Genomic DNA, 18692 nt, shown 5'->3' with positions numbered 1-18692 from the left:
ATTTTTAATTTCTTTCTCGAAAAATATTTTATTTACGTTTCTCAAAATAAAATTAGGATAAAAACATGTACTTTAAAAATAGCTTTACCTTTCAGAAGTTTATAAACGCATAAAATAAAATCTTGCAATGAGTGAAAAGACTGTAGTATATCAATTAATTTAAAAAATGAATCATTTATAAATCATTAATGAAGTTTGAACATACAAACCATTAATAAAGTTCAAAAGTTATTAATGAACTCTTAGTTCAAAAGTCATTAATGAACTTTGAACTAAGAGTATATATATATAAGGTAGCAAACTTAGATATAATAATATTGTAGAAAAAATTGATTGCATAGATGTGGAAATATGGCGTTTCGTAATGTTATAGAAATACAGATAGTGTAGATTGTTGATACATAATTAAGAGCCAATTCGCAGCCGAGGCAGATTAAATATTTCTTTTTATTTCGGTAAACCTTTTGTTGCCACAAGCAAATTGCTATACTACTCGTGCTTTTCAAAATTTCAAAATGCTTTCTTTGTTTTAATACCTTTCCAGAAAGAAGTGAGCAGCAAGCAACAATTCAACTAGGCCGCGGTAAAGAAAGCAAAATACTTGTCTTCAGAATGAGTGATAGTTTCGGTTTTCAATGCATTTGGTTGAATAATTAATAATGCTATAAAATTATTATTGGCTGTTTGAGTTTTAGTTCCATTCACATCATCAGTATTATGCAAGAGTCATATGACATGGGTTAGTCTGGAAATGACGCAATACAAAAAAGATATTACTATTTTTTGTGTGCAAATACCAAATTACTACTGTTAAAACTAAGCATCGAGGGGCTATTGGTAATTTAAATTATAATTTACATTTACACGCTTTTTAGCTTTCTTACATAGATATATATTAGGTTAAATAGGAATAAATTAAAAGATCCGCAGTTTCCAATCAATCATTAATTTTATCGTAAATACAAACGCTACTACGCAGAGATTTTATAAAGAATGCACTGTTGATTTTCTGATATACCAATTGCAGTTCAAGACGAAAACATTTAAGTTGCAACATTACAGCATCCGTTATTAAGATATCCTTTGTTTCGCATTAGCTGTAAGTCGTTTCTTTAATTGCAAAAATCTTATGTATATAAATGGCTACAAATATATCTAAATATATTTTACTTACTGCCTATTTATTTATGAACAACATAACCGAACAGCTGTCTTCGTGTGAAATTTGGGGCGAAAGAAAAACTTTCACGGTTGTATAGAATTTACTGTAACATGCTTAAATTTTGGAAGCAATGTACCATACCTCTACATAGTTTTTCTGCTAGATCATATTGCCTCACACTCATTCATATTTTAATAATGAATTCCATTTTCGAAATTATTTCGATGTTGCATTAAAATTATTTTTCCTGCCCCAGGCCACATTTCTTTAGTTTTATCTCTCAATTCTTTCTGTTTATGTTTCGTTTTGTAAAAGTTCTAACAGTTCTGATTTAGGGTATGACTTGTGTAAAATGGGTTATTTTGTTCCTAAAACACAGATGACTGCTTTGACTGCTTATTTAAACTTTACAACAGTAGTTTGTGTACAAGTTCATAACCCCAACCGATCGAAAGCGTTCAAAATTTACGTAATAAATTTTGTAAATGTTTTAACATTTTTTACTGCTTATGTAGAATGATGACTCACTGTATTAATTTGGCAAGAGCTGTTGGCACCATGGATGCATAATAGAGAATATATATAGAAAGATGAAAATTTAATTTTACAGTGACTATTTAAAGAGTCACATAGTCATAGAGAACATAAAGAAGATGGCATAAGTGGAAAATGATGAAGAATACGTTACTTTTTTTTTGCCAAATCCGCTTCTCTAAAGAATTAGGTAAGTGTCTTTAGGCGGAATTTTCTTTGTCTCTATAAGGTTCGACTGTTTTTAAAAGTTATAGTTTCGGTTTGCTTCTCTTTCACTCAAGATATGCCCATTGGATTTGTTCTTACCTAAATTTTAAACTGTCTCGAAAGTGAGACATGGTATTGCCATTGAAAATTCTTTTGTTGTAGCTTGCTTCTGCTTTATCAGTGTGATACTGTTAGGTAAAAACTTTTAACATCGTACCCTATTTTGCGCCAATGATTTGCAAAGAACAGAACTACGATCATTATTCTTCTTCCAGTTCTTCTGAAGATATCTGCCTTTTGCTAAATCGTCTTTTGCAGTTGCTGAAGTTCGTGTAGTTCTTTCTTACTGAGTTCACTTTTCTGGTTCTCTAGTAATTTCTCCACTTTTTTATTGTTAACTTCTTATCCTATGGATTTGCTTAGAGACACATTATCACAGGAAAAAAAAAAGATTATGATTTAAAATGCTCAAAGTTTCTGCCTGCAATCCGATCTAACCATTGTTTCTTCCACAACGAAATAATTTTCTTGTAAGTTACGTTTTTGTCAGGCTTTGTTAATAAGAGTTAAGCAATGGAAAAAAATTAAAATGATGTTTCCAGTATGGCTGATTGTTAACTATGTGGCACAAATTACCTCAAGTCATCTCTGAAAATAATATGTCGTCGACGTAGTGTTCGTAACTTAAGACATCGTTTGTCAGTCGAAGCGTGTTTTGTTTAAATAATATGTTTGCGAAGTGAGATTTCCGTCATCCGTATTGTATTTGACAGCCTTCGACAATAGTTAAGTTCTCTTACTGCCCTGTAGTCAAAAGGAAGACTTAACTAAAACTCAATAAATGACTACTTAGTATAGTCAAAAAACTAAATGCTAACCACACTTTCTTAAGTAGGATATATATGCATCTGGTGAGTGCATAAGAAACTGATAGAATTTTTTTCTAATCTAGAGACAAAAAACAATTGTAAAATTGCAGATCTAAAAACTTCAGAACTGTTGTAATTGCAAGTTTCTAACTCTTTCCAAAAAGCGTAGCGATTCTACAGTTGGATTTGGTTTGCTTGATTACACGTGGGCTATCTGCTTAATTGTATGGATGCATTAGTGGACTTTAAGAGAAATTGACTTACATCTACGGTACAAAAGAAGAACATGGAATCGCCGATGCGGCCAGCCCGCTCTCTTAGAATCGAACCAAACCCAAGTCGAACTACCAGGGTTCAGCAAATTTTTCCTTTCGCCACAGGTGGGCTTACTTTATAAAAACATTTGTTAACTTGAGCGTAAACTGATAAGTTATTTTCTCCCTCTTTTCCATTTTCCAATTCCAGTGTAGGCATTGCACATTTTTCATATGTCCTGCATCGATAAACCTTATTGTTCTACAAGTGATACCAAAATGAAGAGGTGGATAATGATGACTCATCACTACAAAGCTTTAGTGATTGAGTGTCTTCATCCCTGGCCGCTCTTTAAAGGAGAAGTATTTAAGGTATTATCTCCCTTTTTTTTTGCGTGCCTTACATAACTGGAAGCAAGTTCGACCCAAAACAAGGGGGATACGGAGTTCAAATCCCAATGAGGTTATTGCACATTTTTCACATCTCCGACTTCTATAAACCTAATGACTCTAGAAGATGAATGAATATTTGTTATTAATATATACGGAGCACATTTAAAAGAGCTCTCAGGTCAAAAATATAACTGATAAAATATAATTCAGTAATACTAAAGGGCAGTAAAAGAAGAAATATTATGACATATACACAGATTACATAAATTACAAGTAATTAGTCACTAACAAGAATCGTGAAGACAATAATAATGCTTAATATAAAGACAATGCAAGCTAGGCCGTTTGCCTAAAGCTGGGTTTCTTAAACGGTTTTCAGTCGCGACCCCCTGGACCCCATAATATTTGCGAAAATTTTGTGGTACCCCATAAGTTTTGAGCAAATCCGACACACGCGTGTGTAAAACTGTCAATTTTTTCACATGTACTGTAATATACTATTGATGTTTTCGGTCATTAACTTTAATTTCTAATTTTAAGACATAGAAAAATGTGAAATTTTTAAATAAGTAACAGACGAAATGACAGCGTGCAAAGCAACGAAAATGAACATTTCTATTATAAAGAGTGCGTCGAAACGTTTTCCCTTTTTCTTTGTTCGTATTGTCTTATCTTTACCTATTTTCAGATACATTGTGTAAAAATATTTGGTAATTGTAAAATTATGATATTAAGTTAAAGAAATATCAAAATTGCTAATTTTTTTGGCGACCCACTGCTGCAAGTCTCGCGTTCCCCCTGGGGGGTCGCGAACCACAGTTTAAGAAACGCTGGCCTAAAGGATGTCTTTTAAAGGTGAACTCGCTGGCATTCATGTTACACATGGAAAGTCACGAAACTACTGTGACGTCGTGGATGTTTCAGTGGTAACGGAATTAACATTGGTAGTGGTGATGCATCACTTTTATTCACAGCACTAATCACAGTTACAACATTTAATTAATACATTTAGAAAACTTTAGTAGATATTTGAGCTGCTGACACGCTCAGAGACGTTAACGAGATGGCACTCGTCATCACTGGACAAATTAAGTTTCCACACCTCAGCTCGCTGGCGGAGCTTGCCAAACTCTCTCTCTGACCAGCGTCCGACCAGAAGTCTCTTCTCTTTATGCATGCGTATTACTTAGTTACGTCGTTGCCATTCACAGTTCTTTAAAATAGGTATTAAAATGAATTATAGTCCTCGTAGTGTGACGAGTCTGCTAACGAAGTTCTCTCTAGTCGAGAGCATCATAGGTCTTTCTAGTAGGTCTAGAAGCATCATAGGTCTTTCTAGTTCAGGAGCGTTCTTTATGTTCTTCCGCCTCCAGATTTTGTTTTCCTCGGACACAGAGGAAACAAAACGTTTTTTTTTTTTTTTTTTTTTTTTTTTTTTTTTTTTTTTTTTTTTTAAGTTCCTACAGGATGAAATACAATTTCAAGCAGGCGTTCGCTAGAAACAAATACCTTACGCCTACAGTTTTGGATTTTCCGGACACAGGAGAAGTAAACCTTCACAGTTCACAGTTTCTGGTTTCAATAGAGATTGTTCAACATTTTACCAGTTAGTTTTAAACCACACTGTTACAAAAGCTCTCCACTCTCATAACCAGGCCATCATAAAAAGAACACATATAAAAATACATATACAATATAATATATGAAAAACCAACATAAAACTTTTGTCTTTATGAATAAAGCTAACAATTTACTATATAGTATGAATTAAAAAATGCAATATATATAATCAAATAACAAGACAATTTAAGAAAAATGATAACTAGTCTATGTAACTGCCGTGTACAGAGTTTCTACTTAAGCAGTCTACATTTAAGTTGTCACTTCCTTTTTTATGATGTATCGTAAAATTATAAGATTGCAAGGCTAAGGCCCAGCGTAACAATCGACCATTTCTACCTGCATTATTTTTTAGCTATACTAGGGGATCATGGTCCGTTTAAATGGAAAATTTAGTTTGCCCATCAATATACACTTTCAATTTTTTCATTCCATGCAGAATTGCGGCACACTCTTTTTCAGCGGTGGAATACTTCCGCTCACTATCTGTAATTTTTTACTGAGATACAATATGGGATGTTCTTTCTCATTATCATCCTCCTGGGCTAAAACAACACCATATCCTTGATCTGACGCGTCTGTCTGTAGTATAAATGGTTTAGAAAAATCGGGTGCATGTAGCACAGGCCTACTAGATAGCTTTTCTTTTAACGATTTGAATGATTCATTACATCCATCATTCCAAACAATTTTACCCCTTTTGTTATTCCCTTTTAACAAATTTATCAAAGGTGCGGCTATAGCAGAAAACATAGGTATATATTGTCTGTAATATCCAGCTAACCCTAAGAAAGCTCTAATCTCAGTTTTAGTTAAAGGAACAGGAAAGTTTTGAACCGCTTCTATTTGTAGTTCTGCTGGAGAACGTTTTTCTCGACCTATTATGTGACCGAGATATTGCACTTCTTCTTGTGCAAACTTGCACTTAGAGGGTTTAATAGTTAAATTGGCTTTTCTTATTCTTTCTAAAATTTCATGTAAATGTTGTAAATGTTCCTCCCACGTTTCAGAAAAAATAGCAATATTATCTAAATAAGGGGTAGCATATTTCTCACATCCGCACAATATTTCGCTCATCATTTTACTGAAATAATAAGGAGCATTTTTAAGCCCAAATGGCATGCGCAAAGGCCTATATACGCCAAAATTTGTAGCAAATGCAGCAATTTTCTGCGCCCTAGGGGTCAGCGGAATTTGTCAATAACCTTTGGTCAAGTCTATCAAAGTGATAAATTTGGCTGCTGCAACAGTTTCAACACGTTGCTCTATATTGGGGATCGCATAGAACTCAGTACGCGTTATTTCGTTTAACTTTCTGTAATCAATACACGGCCTAAGATCCCTACCTGGTGCTTCAACAAGGATCATGGGTGAAGTATACTCAGAGGGTTCTGGTTCAATAATCTTGTATTTTAACATTTTTTCAATCTCGACTTTAAGAATTTCGTTCTGTCGATTTGTCATTCTATAAGGATTATGCTGTACGAGTTTGTCACTGACTAGTTCGATATCATGCTCGACTAAATTTGTTTTCCCTGGAATATTCGAAAATATAGCAGAAAACTTTACCAACAACTTTCCCAACTGCAGGATTTGTTCATCACTAAGTCTTTATTTAAGATTATCTTTTGCTATTATTTCATTAAAATCAAACACATTGGGGTCAGTTAACATATAAGGAAAATCCTTCTCTAATTCCGAGGTTTCAACTATCTCCTCGTTGTCAAGTAGCACCATATTCAAAAGTTCAGGTCTCTTATGATAAGGTTTTAACATATTGATGTGATACACTTTATTCCCTTCCTGATTCCCTTCAAAACTAACCATATAGTTTGTTTCTGATAATCTTTTCTCTATTTTTCCCGGACCTTTCCATTGAGGAGCGAGTTTATGGGGTTGGTTCACTGCTAATACTAATACGGAATCTCCTTGCTGAAATTCCCTTTTCATGGCATTTTTGTCATACCATTTCTTCCTTTTGTCCCTCACCTCTTCCATTTTCTCTGCAGCTGATTCTCTACTTTTCTTTAGCCTATTGATTAATTCGAAAACATATTCTATTACGGTATCTTCTTTTTCCTGAGGATCTAACCATTTCTCATACAATAATGCGGCAGGCGTTCTGAGGTTGGTCCCGTACACTAAATCAGCTGGATTAATCCTGTACTATCATGCGTTACTGTCCGCAGAGCAAAGAGAGCGGCAGGTACTTGTATTTCCCAATTTGGGGCAGCTTCAATACATAATACCTTTAAGACCCTTTTTATTGACCTATGGAACCGTTCCACAGTATTGCTCTGGGGGTGGTAAACCGAACTTCTGGAAATTCTTATACCAAACCTCTTCAAAAATTCAACGGTTAAGCGACTCATAAAAGATTTCCCTTGATCAGTTTGTACCTCCCTTGGAAAGGGAGACTAAATACCTGCAAGACAGCACTTACAACAGATTTCGACGTTATATCCGGTATCGGGAGGGCGTCAGGATGTTTAGATGCTAAGCACATATCTGTAATAAGATATTTATTACCTTCAGTAGATGTTGGCATAGGCCCTCAAGCATCTACATTAACCTTACTAAAGACTTCAGATATCACAGGTACTATTACCAGCGGTGCTTTCTTTTTGTCACTTGATTTTCCTAAACGTTGACAGGAGTCGAATGTTTTAACGAATTCCTCAATGTCTTTATAACAATTTGGCCAAAAAAATATCTTAGTAGCCGGTCTTTTGTTTTCAGAACTCCTAAGTGACCTGAAGTTCCTCCATGACAAATTGCTTTAATTTGCTCTCTGGGGTTTTCTGGAACAACAATTAAATGTTCTTCTCCTCCTAACTTATTTACCTTCTTTTTTACTAAAACCCCATTTTTAATCCCATAACTTGTTTTACTTCCACTTTTTACTAGTTCTAATAAAGAGGCAAGTTCTTTACTTTTTTGTTGTTCATCAATAAAAGTACTTGAGTCAATTTGAATTGCAGGACTTGTGGGGACACAAAGGTCGACAGGCGGTAATATCTCTCTGTTTTCCGACCTCTCATAAGCATCGTCCTCCTCTTCCAATTCTAACTCGTTCTGCTCAGAATTTTGATTCTTCTCACATAAATTTACCTCTTCCTTAAATTGTCGTGCTTGAGATCGAGTAACGACCGCATTAACATTCCCGACATACGACGAATAATTTTTCTGAGTTCCTCTAAGAGCCGCTGTCTGGTTGTCTGGTTGCCTAATACACTGACTACCAATAAGTATTTGGACACCTATGCAAATGACGATATCTGCGGTCCTAAGGTACGTCACGGTCTCCGCCGATATATATCGTGTAGGAAACAGCATCGACTTTAGTCGCATGCAAGATGTTTCGCAGTTCGGAGCTTTCTGATTTCGAGAAAGGTATAACTATCGGGTATCACAAATGTGGCCGATCCTTAAGGGACATATCTAGCGATCTGAAGTACCCAAAATCGACAGTGGCCTATGTGGTTAAGAAGTGGAAGGTGAGCGGTGATTGTTGGAATGTGCCCCGAGTCGGCAGACCAACGAAACTGGAAGATAGAGACCGACGAGTGCTGTCCAGAGAAATTCGGAAGAACCGCACACAACCAATGGCCCTCATCCGCGAGGAGTTTCAACAGGCATCCGGGAGTATTGTTTCAATGAATACCAACCGTAAGGAAGCACATCTGCTTGGTTTTCATGGTCGTGCTGCTGCCCATAAGCCTTTGATTACAAAGTCCAATAGCGCTGCTCGGTTAATGTGGTGCAAAGCACATCGAGATTCGACTGTAGAGATCAGTGGAAACGGGTTCTTTGGAGTTACGAATCAAGGTTCACCCTTTACCGTTCGGATGGCAAGGTCTGGGTCTGGCGTCTACCTAGAGAACGTCTCCTGCCAGAATGCATTGTGTCAATAGTCAAGTTCGGCGGAGGTGGAATTATGGTCTGGGGGTGTTTCTCCTGGTATGGGCTGGGATCCTTGGTCCCCATTCATGGTAAGCTCAATTCCGATGCCTACTGCACTATTTTGGATGACAATGTGCTTCCTACGTTGTGGCAGTTTTACGGGTTGGACCCCTGTTACTTTCAGGACGACAATGCCAGTTGTCATGTTTCGACGTTAACCAAGGCTTGGTATGGGGCCAATGGAATTCATCGAATGGACTAGCCTGCCCAGAGTCCAAACCTGAACCCTATCAAGAACCTCTGGGACGAGTTGCATCGCCAAATTCAGGGGTGCACTACCCGTGCAAAATCGGTGAAGGAACTTCTATGTCTTCTCCAAGCCGAGTGGAAGAAAATACCACTAGCTGTCATAAAAAGACTTGTGGAAAGTATGCCCCGGAGGGTCCACGCTTTAATTACCTCTCATGGAGGCTCTACCAACTATTGATTTTGAACAAAGTTAGTTTTTCTTTTCTGTCACAGGTGTCCAAATACTTAGTCAGTGTATATATCGTCCTTGGTCTAAGTGGTCTCCTATAACAGCTGCTTTGGTGGTTACTGTACCCAAATCGCATTCAATAGGCAAACAAGCCATATGATCATCCAGCAAATGTCGAACCCACATGTGTTCCCCCTTCATTCTATCTATGTCTACATATTTCTGACAAATAATATCTACCGTTGTTCCCGTATCTCTTAGAATAGGTCCTTCAAAATCATTTACTCTTCCATTTAATGTATAGGGATGTAACAGATTCTTCTTTGTTTTCCCGCTTATCCCATACAAATCTGCCTTTTGAGTTTTAAAATTAGGACATTGAGGACGTAAATGGTCAAAAGATCCACATTCATAACACTGGAGTCTTTTTCTCCTATCAAAATTCGAGTTCGATTTTTTCCCAGCATTGCGTGCATCATCATCTTTTTTGAATTGTGTGCCTTTAGGGGTTTTCCTATTTTTGAAAACGTTACCAGTGGACTGAAAAACTCCCATTTGTCTACCTGATGTTTTCGTTTTCAGTTCACCCAATTTTGTTTCTCCAACCATTGTCTTTTTCGCATGTTCAAATTCCTCTATTTTACCCACCAACTGTTTGGGTGAAGTGATCGTGGCCCATTCATATATAAAATGTTCCTTAAACTCATTAGGCGTGCGCCTTTTAATCTGATCTACCAACATTAAATCCTTGAGTTGGTCAAATGTTTCGCTTTTTAATCTCTTAAGCCACCCATCTAGAAATGTCTTAATTTCGTGATAAAAATCGTACCACGCAGAATCCGGATTTTTTTTTAGTCTTAACAAAAAGTTGCCGAAACTTCTCCGCACTTAACTTAAATCTTTTAAGTAGTAATTCTTTAATATGTTGGTAATCTCTAGCCTGTTCTTCGGGCTCCCTAGCAATTATATTATTTACCTCAACCGGAAAGACACCAATGAGATATGGCACCCATTGATCCGTGGGCAATTTTAAAACTTTAGCTTGCCTCTCAAAAAGTTCTAAGAATAAACTAATATCATCAGTTTTTAAATTAAACTTGGGCATAAGTTTCTGAAAATTCTGATTAAATACCGTTTCACCTCCAGGTTTAGCAGATTCAGTTTTCTGTTTTGCTTTAAGGCATTCTAGTTCTAACTGTTGCTTTTCAATTTCTTTATTTTGTTGTAGTATCTGAAATTCCCTCTCCCTAGCTTCCTGTTCTAACTGTAATTCTTTCGATCTTGTTTGCATCTCTAAGTTTTCCTTTCCTATCTTATCAGTCATAATACTTTCTAACAAATTTTTAACAAATTCTTCCTCATAATTTTTACTATTATTATTAATTGTTTTAAATCTATCACTTTCATATCTTCTAAAGCTATTTCCCCAAGTTCTGTCTCGACAAGGAATAGATATCTTTTCTTAGCTTTTCCCAAAAATGCCATTTTCACAAAAGTAATTGTTCAAAACAAATAAGAACTCAAATAGTTATTCACAAATAATACACATAAAAATATATCAGAGATATAAAAACACTAACTTTTCTTCTTTCTTACAAAATTAGACAAATGAACATAAAGCATTAATCATTTTTAATTTATTTCCATTAAAACAAAAAATGAATGAACATCCTTACTGGATATTTCGCATAAAAAATTAATAATAAATTCTTTTCATCCAGTACAGCCAGACAGATAAAAACCAGAGTGGCGCCTATAAATATAAACACCTTTAATTAACTATCGTTTTCATGACAGCTACTGCCATTGGCAACCAAATGGCCAACGCAAATCGATAGGCGCAGGTTTAAATCAGAACACTATTAGAACATTTCTTTACTGCCCAAAGCTTTAATTTTTATATAATGAAATGATAAAATTTAACATTCGACTTATCAGAAAATACACATCATATTAAAATACAGCACTGGTGTGCTTTCATGAGAAAATCAAAGTAACAAGTTTTTAATATATTCAACAACTTATTTCTTTCACAAGAATTTAACATAAATTTTCTTCTAATGACTTAGAAATGAAAATTGCAATATTGCACTGATGTGCTTTCACATATACACAAAATATACAGTTCAGATTCTATCACACCAATTTATAGCGAAACGTTAAACATAAATACACTGATGTGCTATTTATTTACGTGAATGGATTTTTCTCATTATCATATAAAAGCAAAATATTTCGTGAAGTATACAAATGCAACAATTTGATTGTTTTAAAAAAAACTCTTATGCACTGACGTGCTATAAAATGCACTGATGTGCTACGTGTTATGTTTTTCCAGAATATACCACAAAAGGAAAATATCTTGTTAGATATATAAACCAAACGCATATGAGTGTTTAAACTCGTATGCACTGACGTGATACTTCTGCTTTGGGAATTGATTTCACGAATAAGTAATAAATAACTACATTATACTCTTCAAGGCCTGGAGAGAACACATACCTGGTCTCTTGTCACACAAATCTCGGTGGAACCTCCAAATTTTATTTTTCGTCTGTGACGTCGTGGATGCTTCAGTGGTAACGGAATTAACACTGGTAGTAGTGATTCATCACTTTTTATTCACAGCACTAATCACAGATACAACATTTAATTAATACATTTAGAAAACTTTAGTAGATATCCGAGCTGGTGACACGATCAGAGACGTTGACGAGATGGCACTCGTCATCACTGCACAAATTAAGTTTCCACACCTCAGCTCGCTGGCGGAGCTTCCCAAACTCTCTCTCTCTCTGACCGGCGTCCGACCAGAAGTCTCTTCTCTTTACGCATGCGTATTACTTAGTTACGTCGTTGCCATTCACAGTTCTTTAAAATAGGTGTTAAAATGAATTATAGTCCTCGTAGTGTGACGAGTCTGCTAACGAAGTTCTCTCTAGTCGAGAGCATCATAGGTGTTTCTAGTAGAGAGTTCAGGAGCGTTCTTTACGTAGCTCACCCAAGCAATCAACTAGTTCAAAGAGTGGAAACCGCGTCCAACAAGAACACAGAGACCTCGTACAGGGAATTCAGGAATGGAAAACAGCAGAAATAGATAGATAAAACTATTCCGCAACTAAGTTACTAATTGTAAGATCGAACCTAATATTTTGTTAAGAGGATTTAACCAGAATTGTAATCAGCCCCTTGAAATTTGTATTCGTTTGATGAAATTAAAACCTTAAGAGAGCGTCTGGGAGCCAGAGTAACGGTTTGTCATCTCTCGATCTCCTTGACTGTACTTTCTTTTTTTCCAAAATGAATGATGAAGCGACGCTGTTATGGCTAGACATACTTCTTTTAATAAAAATTAAAAGAAAATTGCTTTTAAAATTCCATGACGCTACACTGGGCGAGTGAAATCTTCTTTAATGATTTTTAAGACTGATGTGGCGAGTCAAGGTTAGAGAAATCTTTCTATGTCTTTTATGTTTTACCTTTAACAATGAAACTTTAAAACTAGGTCTTTAAACGTAAAATATTTAATTGAAATTAACTAGAGGATGAATTGTTTTCTGCCAGATATTGAAGAATTAAATAAACACCATAATAGCGGCAAACACTTTATTCTTCCCTATCATCACCATTTCGATAAGTCTTAATCTTTATGTTGAATAGTGGCATTTCAGTTTTATAATTGACTGTTAACATAGCAGAAATGCTATTTATATCATGTTTCTGTGTTATCCGCGCTTTATGTGTACTAAGCCTATATTTTATTCTATAACACTGTTCCACACCTCGACGTATAATTAAAGTTATAATTCTCTAAAAATTAAGTAGAGAATTTTACGAAAATGATTTAAATACTGTGGATAGGGCTAAAAAAATATGAGGTTTAACTTTTCTTGTAGCCTTCAACAGAGCACAGTAGTTAATAAATATAACCTTCATTATAATGTGAGTTAAATTTCAAAATACCCCGTACTTTCGTGCTCGGAATTCGAAGATATTTTTCCAATCAACATCTCCTTACGATCAGCTACAGATCAGTAACATAACTGTTTCATTCAAAGGAGAAGGTCTTATGGAAAAATATTTCTAATTAAGAAAAAAAAAAAAAAAAAAAAGGAATGCATGAAAATCTTGGTACTTACCCTCTCTGGGCCAACGGTTCGTCAGAAGCTCCACCAGCAGCACCTTTCACTATAGCCCATGCAGCAGCTACAAACGCCGGTATTCCTGCAGAAAAAATGCAATTAGGTGTTCCTGTAATACATACAGTCCTACACCAGAAACAAAACAAAGCCATTACGTTTCTTTTGCTTGTACAAAGTAGAAACATTACTTTGCCAATAGTAGCATTCTATCTGTATTACCATCCAAAACAACTGCAAATGAAATATACTGCGAAGTATGCAAACTAATTGTATAAGTAAAGAAATGAATTTACAAAATGCCTGAAAAAATGAATTTGCCTTTGTTATCATTTCTTCACATGTATTTTTCTGTATTCATTATAAATTTGTCCATTTCATGCACAGTGTTTAGCATAACACTATAAAGGCTTAAATTACACAGTGTAAAATACTTATTGCTTTTGCCTTTTCAGATAATGATTTTAGACTGATTAATTGATTAGCTATGCTAATCCTGATTAATTGATACAGTTTAAGGAAATAACATTAAAAGCTAAGAACTAACGCTAACTTTGTTCGCAGCTTCATTCTTTAGGGATAACAGTAAACTTCCAAAATCAGTAAAACGCAATATTCGAATTCTGTAAGCAAAATTAGCTATGAAATGTCTTTCATTTGGAGAAGAGTTTTACAGTAATTGTTTTTCGAACTGTAGTGTGTAGTAACTTCGGAGAAGGTTTATGAGAAAGCAATTGAAAACATGGCTCATTGTTTTAATAAAGAAAAAAATGCAAATGAATAGTGATACATGCTTTTGGTTAGCTATGTGGTATATGTTTGTTTCTATTCTTGTTTGTCAAAATAAGTTCCACGGATTATCGGAGGCAGTTAATTAATCAGGTTACTTAAAGTCTGTTTACTCAAACAAATTGGAGTTATATTAGAGCTAACATTAGTGTTATATCAATTAGTTTGGGTATACGGGGTTCTAATTGCAATATCTTTTCTTAGCAGAAGCTATAAGGTATTTTCTCCCTCTTTCGTATCCCCCTTTCCTTTCTTTCTTTTCTTCTCTCCGTGGTGTAAAGGTAACACACTCGGCGCGTATTCGAGAGGTCGTCCCGTGGAAGGCATTGCTCATTTTTCATGTCCCTCTTTCAAAAATCCTAATGATTCAACAGTGGTGCCTGAACTAAGAGATGGATGATGCTTCTTCACGATCAGGATTTGGCGATTGGGTCCCCTAATCACCAGTCGCCTTTTAAAAGGGGGACTATATAAGGCATTTTTTCCTTCTTTTCTGCATGCTCTCGTGGTGTAGCGGTAGCACACTCGACGCCTACTCGAGAGGTCTAGGTTCGAGTCCCAGCAAGGGCATTGCACATTTTCTGTGTCCCTTGCTTCCAAATAACCCAATGACTCTACAAAGCAAAGACCTTCAAAACAGTGAATGACTTGAATGACAACTGTTTCCTTTAGAGTGCTCAGTATATTTTATAATTAAAACTATGTTCAATCAGTTTGCAGCAGTTTTGAATTTCTGAGCAAAGAAGTGATTTTAGTCGATAATTTGAAGATGGGAACAAGCACCGAAATTTCAGAGCTTTTTTGTGTTTTTATAAATACATTCCTCTTTGATACAGATATCAGTTTAATGAAAAGAGGCGGTTGATCTTGAAAGATTTATAGAAGCGAGTTAGTTTTCGTAATTTTGACCACTTTCTTCCTCAATCTTTCTTGTGATTGCTAGGAGCATTAGTGGCTGATTACGAAGTTTAGTTCTCTAGCGATCATATTATTGAATTTAACAAATCAGCACACAGTTTGGGTATTACTGACACATTAATTGACTCAAATATTGAATCTGCTGTTTTAAATACAAGCTTTCATACGATGATTATGTCGAAACCTGCAACAGTGATGCTAACTGTAAACGTGACACATAAAGATGAAACGACGTAATTAAACGTAATAAAACACTTATAATTACTGGTCTAATGTATTGCCTGTATGAAAAGTACCTACATTTCAGAATTATCTGCAAATATTATGTTTAACGCTGCTGACAAGATTTAAGCAAAATCTGCCAAAATATCAATTCAGACGAAATGAAATTATGCTTGGGATGAGGTCATTAATAATTCACACAATTCGAGACCAACAGACGAATTTTTTGTTTGTATCAGCGAGAGAGTGTTTTCAGATATATTTATTGGCTAAGCTATACGCTAGGGGCAACACTTTAGATAAAGCAAGTAAGATTTTCAGCTGATTGACCTATCTCATTTAACCGTCTGAAGGGCCAGCTCAGCAAGAAAGCGTTTTAGCAAACCTCGGCTAATTGTTACGTGTCGCATAGTCCAGTATGTTACAACTTTTAAAGAAGTGAAACCTTATGATCTTGAACAGCTCACAGTAGAATACTATAAAGATAGATTGCTGGTTGCTGCTACACGGGCATCGATCAATTTGGAAATGCAGTAGAGGAATTCTTTCAATCGATGACATTTGAAATGTTAGAAATAAAATGTCACAAAGAGTTTAGAGGTACATAAAACTGTTCATTCATTATAAGTGATCAAACGTTGATGGCTTGCACATATAGTTAGCTGGTCTATTGTATACAATTTTAAAAGTCCGTGATAGGCATTGGAGCATCTCATATGTAGTGCACAATAATTTAATATGATCTTAGAATTCAGTGATATCTTTGTCAAACAGCTTTTTATTACAAAAGTCTTAACTAATTTGAGTGAGAGCTGAAGTTCCGATCTGAAACGGAATCAGCAGGCTGCCATAAAATTCCCCATAACTTACAAAGGAATATATCTATAAAAAATTACAAGGGAATATAAAACTTAAAAAACTAAATTATCTCTTATTTTCTTGATGAGCATGCAAACCATTTACGATGACATTTGAATATCGCTAATACTTACTGATGTTCTTTATGAAAAGAAGATAATTCAATGAGATTTTAAAATTTTAAATTCGATAGTTTTGTTTATATGACTCTATTTTGCAGATTCCAAAAGAATTTTTAGTTTTTATTAAGGTTTTTCTGATTTAAAATGTCTTTTGCATTTGTTGTTCAGCATTGATGTGAAGGACAAACCATCATTCGTTATTAATAACAATTTCAGCATTTATATTATGCTTCAGCCGCTAAGAGACACTGCATTCAAAGTGTAACCAGGTGCAAAAAGATACTTCTAAAATTTTCCTAAGAAAATACAAGGCAGAAAATAAATTAGTTTTCGCATCTGCCACAAAGTATGGATCGTGAAGATTGTTAGAATTTGTGAAGATTGCTGTTGTTGTGTCAGTTCTCACTTGTCTGACCTAATTAGAAAAAGCGCACGAATTTTATCGTGGCAAAGAGTGCAAGATTGCCTCCTCAAAAGCCTTGAGCACTGTACAGTAAGATTTACCCAGTTTTAAAGAACATCGTGGGAGACGCGTCCGAGGAATCTTCCCCGCCTCTTCCCCTACCATTAAAACACTAGAGAGGACTTTCGTCTCGCTGTATATGTTGAGTGCCTCATGCTGTACAGACGTTATACGTTTAAAAACATCCATGCATTCTCCGAGATTTGAGCCCGAACCCATTGGAAAGGCAGTCAGCGTCACTAACCACTAACGCATCTGGGTGGCTACACAAAGGATTTATTTTTTTATACAGAATAATTATACAGTTACAGCATAATTAATAAAATGTACTTTTAGCGTTATTTATGTTTCTTGGCTACAAAATAATTACGAAGATTCTAGGGGTGTTTTTAAAATTGCATTTTAACACGAAATGCAAAGAAAAATCCTAATAAACCTTCAATGGAAGTTATTATGATTTTTCTTCGCAAACTTGTTATGCATAAAATACAAATGTTTTGCAATGTATAAACAATAGACATTACATTTCCATCCTCCGAAAAATACTAATCGTATATCGTGTTCGAAAAATTTTTAGAAACTCAAACGTTGTCTTTCCTAAATCTTCCCTTTTTGTGCAGTTTACTTCCTGACATTAACAAGATATGACTCGGCATTTGTAACAAACAATTGTTTGCTTAGGTTGCGGAAGAAATAATACAGATGGCACTACAATCTCCGACAATCGTTTGCTCAAATTATTTTGTTTCACTAGTTTTCTTTCATTGCCATGCTTCGATTTATTCTTAGAAATATTTTCGACGCTTTGATGGCAGCCGTAAATAAATATACCAGTTTCGCAGAAAGACAGCAAAAGCAATAAAGATATTTCCTCTTTAGTTTTATTCCTACATAGAAAGTTTCTTTGTTTACATTACCGTAGTTGAAAGCTTAAAAATGATTTAGCTGAGTAAATTTTAGATTTCTGTGTAAAACATTGATCCATTCAGAAGCCTTATAATGTATCGTTGATAAATATGCCTGCAGCAAGTTTTATATTATGAAGTGTGTTGAAGATAGAAGTTTTATAATATAATATAAATTAATGTAGCTATGTTATAAACAAGTCGGGGAGGAATAAGTCGAGAAGCTTCATCACTCCCTTTGTACGCTAGCTTTATCATTCTCGTAACGCTTTTTTTGCTTTTATTTTAGTTCAAAGGCTTTTCAGAAATGTAAACAATTGTAATAATGCTATTAATAACTTCTGCAAAAAAACCACCATTCAAATAGTAAATATTTTGTTCAAATTTCTTAAAAATTGAAAATTATCAAAATATTAATATGAAGCGTACTCATTCACTCTGTTGTGCTAATTTCTAATACAACAGTTATGATATAATACAATAGTTCATTACTTTTCAGATATTCAACATAATGTGCATATTCTCTTAATTTTGCAAAAACGTGTATTAAAAACACCTAGAAAAATATCGAAAACTATTCACACTTTAATGGCTGCACAAAAGGGCATTTTTAAAATTTAATATTTGTTCACCAGAGGAAATAATCAATAGAGATGGCCCAGTGAAGAGTGAACATTTTACATAATACTAGGTGAATATACTTTAAGACTAACATGAGAACGTTTGCATATATTCTGTTATGTATTTGTATAAAAAGTAATATAAAATTTAAAAAAATTAAGCCAATTCCTACTTTAAAGATTAGAGTTAAAAATATTAAAATTATAATTAAAAAAATAAAGAAAAAAATTTAACA

General features: G+C 34.8%; 1 protein-coding gene and 1 long non-coding RNA gene across 2 annotated transcripts in view; one reads left to right on the top strand and one right to left on the bottom strand.

The window, feature by feature from the left end:
- LOC118199505 (diuretic hormone receptor-like) overlaps positions 1–18692 on the bottom strand; it is a 509054-nt gene that overhangs the window by 46228 nt on the left and 444134 nt on the right. Inside the window, exon 8 of the mRNA XM_085817429.1 lies at positions 13560–13644. Within this exon, the coding sequence (XP_085673555.1) occupies positions 13560–13644 (85 nt within the window). The remainder of the gene's footprint in view (positions 1–13559; positions 13645–18692) is intronic.
- The window catches only part of LOC118181749 (uncharacterized), a 273477-nt gene that overhangs the window by 100244 nt on the left and 154541 nt on the right, over positions 1–18692 (top strand). The gene's annotated exons all lie outside the window — the stretch shown is intronic.

Source organism: Stegodyphus dumicola, chromosome 5 (assembly GCF_044657685.1).
Source record: "Stegodyphus dumicola isolate Sdum_Otavi_A_Nest chromosome 5, ASM4465768v1".
NCBI classification, from domain to species: Eukaryota; Metazoa; Arthropoda; class Arachnida; order Araneae; family Eresidae; genus Stegodyphus; species Stegodyphus dumicola.
Note: the sequence above shows the minus strand (reverse complement) of the source record. Positions and strands in the feature narration are given on the sequence as shown.